A 12,461-nucleotide genomic window follows, 5' to 3' on the forward strand; every position below is an offset into this window, starting at 1 on the left:
GGTTATGCTCTTGGTGTTATAGTGGCAGCTATGAGGTTTGATCCTGGGTCTCCCATAGATTAGGCCTGGCAGTGACCGATTCACCATGTGGTTAAAAAAAAATAAAATAATTAATGGGCCATAAGGCTTGAGAGTATGTCCTAAAAATATTTTGTTTTGCTTGACTAAGAGTTGATTTTTCCCATATACAGTGATGTGTGGTGAAACCTATGAGGTCAGGGTTCAAATCACATTGAGTATATTATCCTACTATGGTTTGTGGCTCAAGGAGTAGACTCCCCTTCACATTGAGTATATTATCCTGCTATGGTGTGTGGCTCAAAGAGTAGACTCCCCTTATCAGTGAGTCTCGTATCTTGCCAAAATCATAAGAAATTAGTATATCTGCTTGCAGGTTGTTGGATGTACTCTTGCTGTTATAGTGGCAACTATGAGAATTAATCTTGGGTCTTCCTTAGATTAGGTCTGGCAGTGTTCAAATCAAATTGAATATATTATCCTACTATGGTGTGTGGCTCAAGGAGTAGACTCCCCTTCACATTGAGTATATTATCCAGCTATGGTGTGTGGCTCAAAGAGTAGACTCCCCTTATCAGTGAGTCTCGGCTCTTGCCAAAATCACAAGAAATTAGTATATCTGCTTGCAGGTTGTTGGATGTACTCTTGCTGTTGTGGCTCAAAGAGTAGACTCCCCTTATCAGTGAGTCTCGGCTCTTGCCAAAATCACAAGAAATTAGTATATCTGCTTGCAGGTTGTTGGATGTACTCTTGCTGTTATAATGGTAGCTACGAGAATTAATCTTAGGTCTTCCTTAGATTAGTTTGGCAATTACCGATTCACCACATTGTTAAAAAAAGAGAATTGATCTTTTCTCAGATATAAAAAATAAATTAACCGTTCAAAACTCACAAATATATAATAAGAATAAAAATCAACTACTTATAAACCACCAGAACAGATAAAACACCCTGTGCATTTATAAAATATGAAAGGAAACCATTCTTTTCTTTTTCCTTCCTTTAACATTAAATTATAATTACAAATGGCTAATTACACTACCGATTTAACAATTAAATTATAATTTATAAATGTAAATGGCACTGGCTGTGATACTGGATATTTGGACGTACCTGATTGACTTTATTTTCAAACGAGTCCATCACTGAACGGCCAGGTTCTGCCTCCAGCGTGTTATTCCTAGCAGCTTGAATAAGATCTTTGACTTCAGACTTTGCTTTTGTTAAAATCTCATCAACCTTCCGCATGGTTGCAGCATCTGCGATAGTGTCTCCTATCCCCATAGTAAAGCCGTGCTGTAGCAGCCAGTAGTTAACAAGCCATTGCGTGTGACCTAAGAACTTACGGGCTGCATCTGGACCAACCTCCTCCCTGAAAATGCAAAAAGATTTTGTCACACGCAATAAACCCACTTAGTTCAATATGGCAAACTTTCATGACTGCGATACCAATAGATCAACAGTTCAATATGGCAAATTTTCATGATTGCATTAACAGAGAGTACGAATAATTCCACCATTGGTTTGTCTGTATTTTTAGTTGGTCACGGTGGGTTTTTGATAGAAGTTATTTATAATGAAATTTTTTGAAGTTTTTTTGGTGGGTTTTTCGGTCAAAATCTGGCAGCAATTTATTGGAATCGCAAGTTTGATAGCTAGTTTCTGCACAATCAAAGCCTCCCAGGGGTTTTTCAGGGTGATGAATCCAAATATGCAGTTAAAAAACCATTTTAACTGCAATAAATCAAGATTTAACCTCAATTTCTTCCGCCGGATTCAGTCACCGGAATCTCCAAAAAGTCGTATTATAGACAACTCCCTTTTGATATGATTAAAGCAATGTTATATGTTATCGTTTGGGTTTGGTAATGATTAGATTAGGTTTCAATTCGATTTTTTTGTAAGAGGCTCACTATTTTTTATATGTAAAAGATAAAATGGAATGACATTAATATTAATATACATCAAAAATGTTATTACTGACATGGAAATTGTAAGGATAAGATATAAGTTTGAGTTGTGACAAGAGGTTATGAATTTTGATTTATTAGTTAATAGCTATAAAATTTCTCAATTTTTTTTAAAATTCCCAAAATTTAAACCTCAAAGTTAAAATTCGACAAAAACTTATGACATAAAATTAAAAATAAAGCTCGAAATTAAAGATATTTATTAAACTTATTTTGAGTAGTTGATAGATAAAATTTAAATCCTCTCCAACTTGCTTTAACTCCCACCAATAATATGACAACAAAATATGTACACTGCAATATGGTGACCTGTAAAAAATAAAAAATAAAAAAAATATCTTTAAAAGTGAAATCTACCAGATCACATGAATCAGACTTCCAGAAGAGGTTCCAAGGGTTTTCTTGCAAAGTGTGCCCGACAGAAGTTCTCCTTTCTCAATCCGTACACATGTATCCCCATGAGTGATAAATCCTGTTTCAGTGTCTGGATGCCAGGAGGAGTATCTTATCAAATTTATCTGCTTTGGAATTATGAGATTGAATATTTGCTTGCCCGTCCAGATGGGCCTTGGTTTTATAATAGTTGGAGAAATCACAGTCCCATCAAAATGCTCGCACCACATCAAGATATTCATAAAAACATCCTGCCAAAACAACACCTTGGTTGTCATGATCAACTAAATCTTAACAGCATAAATCTGATTTTCCATGTGGCAAACAAAAAGCTAAAAAAAACATTTTAATTTGATTGGGAATATTTTAAAATCGCATTAATTAAAGTAAAAATAATTGATCTCACTTCTGTCTATCTGATTCTAAAATATTGATCTCACTTCTGTCTATCTGATTCTAAAATGTTTGCAAAATCAATAATTTAGATAAATTTAGTTAAACAAAACATTTCAGCAAATAACACAATAATTCTCATGGCATTAAGCAAATAACACAATAATTCTCATGGCATTAAGGGATAAAATGTTTGAAAATCAATAATTTAGATAAGTTTAGCTAAACAAAACATTTCAGCAAATAACACAATAATTCTCATGGCATTAAGGGATATGTTTAGTAATTTGTAAATTTCAGAAATATTTTAAAATTTTATGGATAATATTCAAGTCAAATAATTATCACACTACAATAGCTCAAATGGTAGTTGGTGGGTTTAATTTCTGTTTTACCTAAGTTTTATTCTCATGGAGTGAAGCAAAAAAATTGACGTCAGTTCTGTTCATTTGATTCCAAAATATTTCCAGAACCAATAATTTAGAGAAGTTCAGCTAAACAAAACATTTCAGGGAACAACACAATAATTCTCATCGCATTGAGTGATAATTCTAATCTTTTTTTTTTAATCTTGATTGCAGATTTCAGAAATATTCCAAGTCAAATAATTGGCAGGACAATAGTTCATTCCAAAATCTTATGGACAAGATTGAAGTCAAATAATTGTCTAAGGACAATAGCTTTGCAGATTTCAAAATATTGGAAAATCTAATGGATACGACTGAAGTCAAATAATTTTCAAAGGACAATAGCTCATTCCAAAATCTTATGGACAAGACTGAAGTCAAATAATTGTCAAAGGGCAATAGCTTAAGTGGTAGGTAGCCCACAGGTTTAATTTCACCTTCACTCAAGTTCCATTCTCTGAAGATATGTTAGCCTATGTGCCAAAAATTTGAACAAGTTGAAAATCATGATCAGTAATGTCTATAAACCCAAAAAACAAGAAAATTTGAATATCTTGATATTGATGTGGATAGTAACAGTCATTGTGCTTTTAAACCATGGATCTCGCTCAGAAAAATCCTCCAAAAATTGCCGTGGAAAAAGATAATAATGCTCAAAATCTACGATCAAATTAAGTTTTAGTTTAGCTAATTGGATCTTACCTTTTCTATAAAAGTATCCCTCTGGGTCACCTTCCTGCAACCCAAGAGTGTGTCTTGGACAATACCCATAACAGGCCTATTGGACTGGGGAGAGACAACACACTTTGGTACCATCATTAACTCCATGATTTCTGCTCTCGTCTCCTGCGACTGAGGCACATGCATGTTCATCTCATCCCCATCGAAATCAGCGTTGTATGGCGTTGTCACTGACAAATTCAATCGAAATGTTGAGTATGGCATGATTTTTATTCTGTGCCCCATGATGGACATCTTATGGAGACTAGGTTGCCGATTGAAAATAACTAAGTCTCCATCCATCAAGTGCCTCTCCACCTGTGGAAAACATTAAAGTTTTACTAAAATGTAGAAAGATGAATATTGACATATGCGAAGAATAGGTCATTTTGGATCCTACAAACTAACAATTATATTCTCTGAAGTTGATACTTACAACGAACCCATATTCTAAATGGTGGTCAGCAGAATTTTTCATAAATCTCAGATCGACTCTCTTCCCATCATCTCTAATAATGCATTTGGCCCCTGTTTTGCCCGGAGGTGGATGAAGTCCATGCGCAATAACCTCCCTCATTCTGTTTGCAAAGTCATGAAAATAGAATCAGCGAAGTACTCTACCAGGAAACCTATTCAACAAGAACAAGACCAAGAACAGTAGAAAGTCCAAGTTTACATTTTCAAATCATTTTTATCTCAATTGTATATTTAAAAATATTTTGAGAATTTAATTTATAGGAAAAAATGACTTTGATTATATTTATCACATTTTAGAATATTTATTAAGTTGAGATTTATTTTCATCTTAATTGCAGATTCAAAAATATTTTGTGAATTTAACTAACAAGAAAGAAATTAACGGTTTAACTTTGCTCTCATCCATGGTTACAAAATTTGCCCAAATAAAGAAAAAAAGAAAAATTCATCAATTCGATTTGAATAGCAAATATCTTAAGATAAAAATAATTGTGAAATTGAAACCATTGCCTTTTTCTATTTTACCATTGCTTTGGAAGGTTGGAAAAGCAAGAAAATAGGAAAAGTTAGAATTTGTAAAGTGAATTAAGATTTATTTTCTAAATATGTTATTATTTTGATAGATTAAAGAAATACTTATAAAATATGTATTTATATTTTAGGGGTTTTGAAACCAAATAATTATATTAGAGTTAAGTTTTGAAAAGAAAAGAAGTCTGGTAAGAAAGAGGAAGTGGTTTTTTTGAGTGAGTTAAGTGTCTAAAGTTATTATATTTTTTTTTTCTTGGAAAAAGTTGTGATTTTTATTAGTAAAGAGAAATTACATTCCGTAGATGCCATAGCATATGCAAATTGAGGGCCTCACCAAATTATTTGTTGAAACCGCTACCACAAAAAAACTATATTCTCCACGCAAGGAGATCATGAAAGTCAAAGTCTCAAAATTATTGTTACTTAATAGATTTAAACCGACAAATAAACAACCGCAAAAAACAGTGAACTGCATTCTCCACACAGGGAGATCATGAAGGTCTCAAAATTGAAATATCTATCAAAATAGTCTCTGGGTGAGAGTTCTATAGAACCCTATGTATAGAAATATAAATAGCATGCGAAATACTAAGAAAAACAGAAGAAATGTAAAAGACAGAGTGTTATATCCCCTGGTGCAAGTGCAGGTCTATGAACGGTCAGTGGTAAAACTAATGGGAGGTTCCATCAATTTCTTCCTGTATCAACTTGTCGGCACACTGCCTCCTTTGATAGGTAGTTTGCCCCTGAGTTGCACTCCTCGAAGAGAAGAGATATTATATTATTTGGAGCTATTATATTATCTAAAGCTATTATATTATTTAGAGCTATTAGAAATTATTCAAAATTTATAATAAATTAGTGAAAAAAATTAACAAAACGCATTAAAAAAAAAGTATGATAACTATATTTTTATCCATGAATTTGCTTCTATCCATCATATTTCCAAAATATTTTGAAATCAACAATCGAATTAAATTTAATTATGCTTGTATTTTTTTGAATAAGTTAAATTTCCAAAACTATTATATTATTTAGAGTCATTAGAAATTATTCAAAATTTATAATTAATTAGTAATTTTTTTTAACAAAATACATTTTGTTAGAAAAAAATATATCACTCTTTAATATCGAATTGAATTTTTTTCGAATTCAAACTTGATAACTATATTTTTATCCATAACTTTACTTCTATCCATCCTATTTCCAAAATATTCTAAAATCAACTATCAAATTAAATTTAATTATGCTGACTTACTTCTCTATATTATGTGCAGTCACCACTTCTGGATATGTCATGTTAAGTGCAATACTCCGAGGCACCCCCAATTCATCAATGTTCAGACTTGGATCACAGGAAATAACAGTACGCGCACTGAAGTCTACACGTTTCCCCATTAAATTTCCCCTGATACGACCCTCCTTGGCTTTCAGTCTGCTATATATGGATTTGATGGGCCGACCTGATTTCTGAGTTGCCTGTTATGTTTGTAAACATAACACATTAGTTACATTCATAAAATGCTTAGAGTATAATTTGCACTTCAATCTTTCAAAAATTTTGGAAACTTGTATAATCTACAATTTAATTACAGATTACAAAATATTCTGGAAATTTATATAACCTCTATAATTGTAAATTTCATGGAAAATTTATACAAGATATTTCAAAATCTATGAAGCCACTATATACTTACACTGGGAATACCAGGCAGGTCATTATTCATATAAGTAGCAACAGCATACTGCAATATATTGATGAATTCAACAAGAACATGAGGCGCACTCCCATTCTTTTCTTGCAATTTTAGACTATCGTTGTATCGAATGATCGTGGCAAGCGCATGGGTGAGATCGTCCTGCAAAATATTTGACAAAAAAATAAAACTGTAAATTTCAAAAACAACAACCAGACTATAAACTGAACAGTACACCTCTATAAATCCACATGTTGATCCATTTAAACTATTATCTATTCAGTTTTTTAGGGTGGTTTAGGGATACCAGGTGGCCCAGGGAAAAATCTAAGTAAATCAATTCGAAAAGATCTACTCACCAACCAAATAAGCAAGGCCTACTTCTAAGGGTGTCGATGTGATTTGACTCCTTGACCTCTCAACTAGACCCCTTGACCTCTCAACTAGTCAAATACTTAGTAACGGGAACTAGACTGATCTATTTAATGATTTGAAATATTATTATACAATTATAATAATATTTTATTAAAATATTATTTATTTAATAATAAAATTTATGAAAATTTTCAAATTTATAAGGATAGATATCTGTATTTCAAAATAAATTTCCAAAATTTTAATTTAATTGTTAGATGAATGGTAGAAATTTAACTTGCATAGAATATAGAATATGTTGGAATATTCATAGCCTTAATAAATAATCAAGAACTACTATTTATCTCTTAATTATTTGAAATACTATTATAAAATTATAACAATATTTCATTAAAACGTTATTTTAATGATAATAAAATTTATAAAAATTTTCAAATTTATAGAGATAGATATGTGTATTTAAAAATAAATTTCCAAAATTTTAATTTAATTATTAGGTGAATAGTAGAAATTTAACTTACATAGAATATGTTGGAATATTCAATTCATTAAGGGATCAAGAAGTAATATAAATATTTCTCTTTTAGTTTTGTTCTTTTAATAAATTTGTCTCAAATTAATTAATTAAATAAAATCTCATATCAACATGTGTCATATTGGGCATGTGGTATTGATAAGCCATAACCAATGGTATTGCAACAAAACTATTTACTAATTAAGATTTCCATGAGAAGCAGAGGCCAATCTAGATGGTTAAAAATATTTTTTAACTCATACATTAATTTTTTTGTAATTAATAATATTATAATTTAGTTATTTTTTGTGATTTTGTATTTTTTTTTTAAATTGGAGTAATGTGAGATATATTAAGTGTTTTAATTCTTTTATGAATTGATGTCTAATATTTCTCTCTTAGTTCTGCTCTTTTAATAAATTTGTCTCAAGTTAACTAATTAAATAAAATGTCATATCAACATGTGTCATATTGGGCATGTGGTATTGATAAGCCATGACCAATGGTATTGCAACAAAAACTATTTACTAATTAAGATTTTCCTGAGAAAGTGGAGGGTAATCTACATGGTTAAAATTATTGTTTAACTCATACACTAATTTTTTTGTAATTAATAATATTAATAATTTAGAAGAATATTATAATTTAGTTAATTTTTATGATTTTGTTTTTTTTTTTTTAATTGGAGTAATGTGAGATATATGTAAGTGTTTTAACTCTTATTATGAATTGATGTCTATCCACATTACCAGTGATTTAATTTTATATGGCTGCTAGTTTTTAATGTTTCTACATGATATTTTAAATGTTGAAGATTTCTCCACAAGAGAGATCTCGAGCAAAATGTTTAGAGCTCACTATCCTAATAAACTCTTGTCAGAAGCACCTGAATTCATTGTCATGGAATTGTCATGGATGATGGGTATTTATCTCGAGGGTAGATTTTGAAATATTTTTGACAAAGGAAAAGAATAATAACTCTTTGATTTCATCCATATTATTGATAGGTGCAAGATATTCCAAGATATGTTGGTAAAGATTTTGAAATATTTTTGGAAATCTAATGAATAAGAGTGAAGTCAATTTTGATTTTATTATTAGTCAAAATGTCGATAAAACTGTGTTAAAGCAAATGAATTCATAGTCAAGGATGATGGGTTTATCTGGAGGGTAGATTTTGAAATATTTTGGGAAATGCGATGAAAAGTGAAGTCAACTCCGATTTCATCTTTGTTAGTAAGAGGTCCTAGATATTCCAACTAGGATTTCATCTTTGTTAGTAAGAGTTCCTAGATATTCTATGCTCTGAGAGCGAAGTCAATTTTGATTTCATTATTATTAGTCAAAATGTCCAAATATTTTAAAATCTGATAAAACTTTGTTAAAACAATTGAATTCATAATCATGGATGATGGGTGTATCTGGATGGTAGATTTTGAAATATTTTTGGAAATGTGACAAAAGTGAAGTCAATTCAGATTTCAATTTTGATAGTAAGAAGTTTTAGGTATTCTATGCTCTGGTACTTTGAACTTATGTAGTTCACAGCGTTCATGTCCTTCTGATTGCCAAAATTACTATATTCAGAGAATCAACAATCAACATAAAAATATCCCCTCTAATATAAAAATAGATTTTAAAAACCTAACAAACCAGAGTGAAGTTAACTATAACTGTTTGATTTTGATTTCATTATTATTAGGCAAATTTCCAAACTATCCTGAAATCTGCAATGTATCAAAAATTACCTCGCTCCGGAGCGTAGGGTCCATCTTGATAGAAGGCCGGACAGCAGGAGGAGGAACTGGGAGAACCTGCAGAATCATCCAGTCTGGGCGAGCGTATCTAGGGTCGAAACCCAACATTTCACACTCATCATCCGTTAATTTCTTCAGGAGATTCAGAATCTGCACAGTAGAGACAAAAAGACTTTCAGATGAACTTTATGGATTCAAATGTTTGCAAGGTAAACTATGAAACTAGGGCATGGGTGGGTACACTATTTTTATCTGACACCTTGTACAAATCTAGCTTGGGTGGGTACACTATTTTTATTTGACACCTTGCGCAAATCTAGTTTGGGTGGGTACACCATTTTTAGCAGAGTATCGCAGCCGACTTCCTCCTATCCCTATGGATAGTAGATTGATTTTGGGAATATTTCTAAATAAGATTGTTAGGAAAAGTTTAATAATTGATATTTTTTTAATTATTTGATTTCAGAATATTTTCAAAATCTGCAATAGGGAAAAAAATATACGTACCACATCTGCATTAACAGCTTTCTTTTCCTTAAATTCTTGCTGCTGCTCTTGCTCATCTTTATCTTTGTTCTTCTTGGAAGGTTTATACTCCACCTGTATTTTCAAGCCAGTGATTGAAAGTGAGGGTTGTGAGGCACCGCAGCCACTGCGTTTCCTTACTTCATCCCCGTCCCCGGCCATCTCCACATCTTCGTCTTGTAAATGTTTTTCGTCAATCTTGTCTCCACCTTCACATTTTCCTTTGTTCTTACAACAATCCATGATCATCCTGAGCCTTGCTTTGGGGTTCTTTATTTTCAATGCTCGTTTGAAACGAACGTCGTCCTGCCACAAAAGAACGAACCATTCAAAGAAGAAAATGAAATACAGAAAAAGGAAGACTAAAGGTAATGACTGTCTTTCTTAGAAAATAGAACCTGAGATTCAAATAAAATGAAATTCAGAAACCAAAACTAAACAGCATCACCATTATATATGCAAATGCAAAGCAAGCTGAGATGTTACCATATAATATAATATAACGATAATAAAAAGATCTATATATCTGAAAAGGGTTGTTCAATTAAAATATGTTTGTGGAGCTGTTGGTCATATTTCATTGAAACAATTTCAAATTTTTGATGAAATTGTTTATTGTTTTTTTTTGTTTTTTGGGTTTTGGTTTTTGTTTTTGTTTTTTTGTTTTGTTTGTTTTTTGTTTTTGTTTGTTTGTTTGTTTTTTTTGTTGTGAATGAATAAATAAATTTAAATTAGTAATTCTAAAAAATTTAATTTAATTTTTAAAATAAATTTAACTAAAAATATATATCTTTTTTCTTTTTTTAATAGAATTAGTATTTACGAAGAAAAAAATATATCAAGAAAAAAAATACAAAATTTATAATAGTTACATTCTAATTATAAAAAATAGAATCATAATTTTTTTTATCGGAAAAATCCATACAAGTCTATGTTTCTGTTTAGTTTACATCCAGCTCTAAAATAGATGCACTAAAAAAATTGAAAAGTTCACACTATACTTATTTTCAAATTTATAATTCAATCACTATGAGGTAGTGGTAAAATGTATGATTGTACCAAGAGAGATTATATTAAATGGCCTTGTGACCCATAAGGGATGGTAGGAGTAGTGAGGATCAATTTCGATTTTAAAAGAATAGGGAAATTCATATGCATGGGTGTAGGGAAATGATATTAACAATCAAGTGGAAGCTCTTGCTTTGATCTAGGGTTTGAGGATTAGTGACAAAAGAAAGCATAGGAGATAAATTGTCACTTGAGACTCAAAATTAATAATCAAGCCTATGTATAAAGACAACTAAAGTGCACTAATAAAAATACCTCACAAAATCAACAATTAAGGGGACATGTTCAAGTTTCTTCATGTGTTAGTATTACTCATTTAAAAACGCAAACAAACTAGCCAATGCTACAAGCAAGTTTGAACATGTAACCTTTAGTAATAAAGTGAGTCCACCATGGTTCACTATTTCATAAATCTATGCTCAAGTGAACATTTAAAAATACAAAATTAAATATTTTAGCCGCCCACCCACTCAATTTTGAATAAATTTATTGTAAGGGAAGATTATCTATTAATATATGGGCATGTTTCCCTTAGGGGTGACCTCTGTTGGCCAGTAAACGCGTTGCTAAGGCATGTGTCGTTGGGCAAGTCACAAGTTCAATCCTTGATTTACTCGTGCGTTGTGCTTGGGAGTTGTGAGGTTGCACCTAGAGGTTATAGTGGCAACTACGCGAGTATGAGAATCAACAGAATAATATATATATATATATATATATATATATATATATATATCTATATATATATATATATATATATCTATATATATATATATATATATATATATATATATATATATATATATATATATATACACTAAATCAACAATATCAATGCATATATGAAAGTGTGACTTGCACTTCACACATGATGCATTCAATTGGAGAAGTCATTCAACCATTTTCTATAACAATTTTCATTTAGGGGGGATAATGGATGGACATCAAGATGATGTGAAAATGGTTTTTCTCTAGGAGCGTTTTACATCTACAATTTGGGGGTGACTTAAGTCCATGTTATAACCTTATTTTCCATTCTAAAGAGTCAGTTCGACCTTTGTCACCATACTAGAACACTAATTTTCTTCCCTTGGAAAGAAAAATTGAGAGCATCATTGCTCCTAGTGCACTAGAAAGGAGTGATGCGTCACTCATTATAACCTTGCAAAGAGCATAGGATCCCATATTGCCCTCTTGCGGAAGATGAAACACTCATAAGCTTCTTGACTTCATATTTCAAGAGATCAATTCAAAAAGGTTTGAATTTCCTTGTCTAATGGCCTAGGAATTTGTATTAAACTCTAAATTCATCAGGACCTAAGTGTCTACATTCATCCTCTTCTCTCCTCAACAAGTCTATATAATGAAGCCATTCTTAAGAAAAATGGATGTAGAAAAAGATATGTAGCTGCATGTTGTTGAAAAATCTTAGGGAGAACCTTTTTGCTACCATAAGGTTTCCTTGCTTGTGAGGGTAAGCCAAAAAAGAGTTAAAGAAAGTAGGCACAAAGGATCTTTATGCACCCAAGGTAAAATGTATTGTGATTCTTCCATTTTAATAATACATGTAATATTTGTATATTTGAGTATCTTGAGTAATATAGTATATCTAGTAGATA

The 12,461-nt window shown here is 31.2% G+C and overlaps 1 protein-coding gene across 1 annotated transcript in view; it reads right to left on the minus strand.

Moving 5' to 3' along the window:
• The window catches only part of LOC149230304 (DNA-directed RNA polymerase II subunit RPB1-like), a 156,462-nt gene that overhangs the window by 25,304 nt on the left and 118,697 nt on the right, over positions 1-12,461 (minus strand). The window contains exons 3-10 of the mRNA XM_089378934.1: positions 9,760-10,083; positions 9,244-9,402; positions 6,607-6,768; positions 6,168-6,388; positions 4,338-4,479; positions 3,884-4,219; positions 2,346-2,632; positions 1,132-1,390 (exon numbers count right to left, since the gene is read on the minus strand). Coding sequence (XP_089235060.1) covers positions 1,132-1,390; positions 2,346-2,632; positions 3,884-4,219; positions 4,338-4,479; positions 6,168-6,388; positions 6,607-6,768; positions 9,244-9,402; positions 9,760-10,083 — 1,890 coding nt within the window. The remainder of the gene's footprint in view (positions 1-1,131; positions 1,391-2,345; positions 2,633-3,883; positions 4,220-4,337; positions 4,480-6,167; positions 6,389-6,606; positions 6,769-9,243; positions 9,403-9,759; positions 10,084-12,461) is intronic.

This window comes from Pinus tabuliformis, chromosome J, assembly GCF_031772625.1.
Source record: "Pinus tabuliformis cultivar Carrire ecotype Pingquan chromosome J, CPIR1, whole genome shotgun sequence".
Taxonomy (NCBI): domain Eukaryota; kingdom Viridiplantae; phylum Streptophyta; class Pinopsida; order Pinales; family Pinaceae; genus Pinus; species Pinus tabuliformis.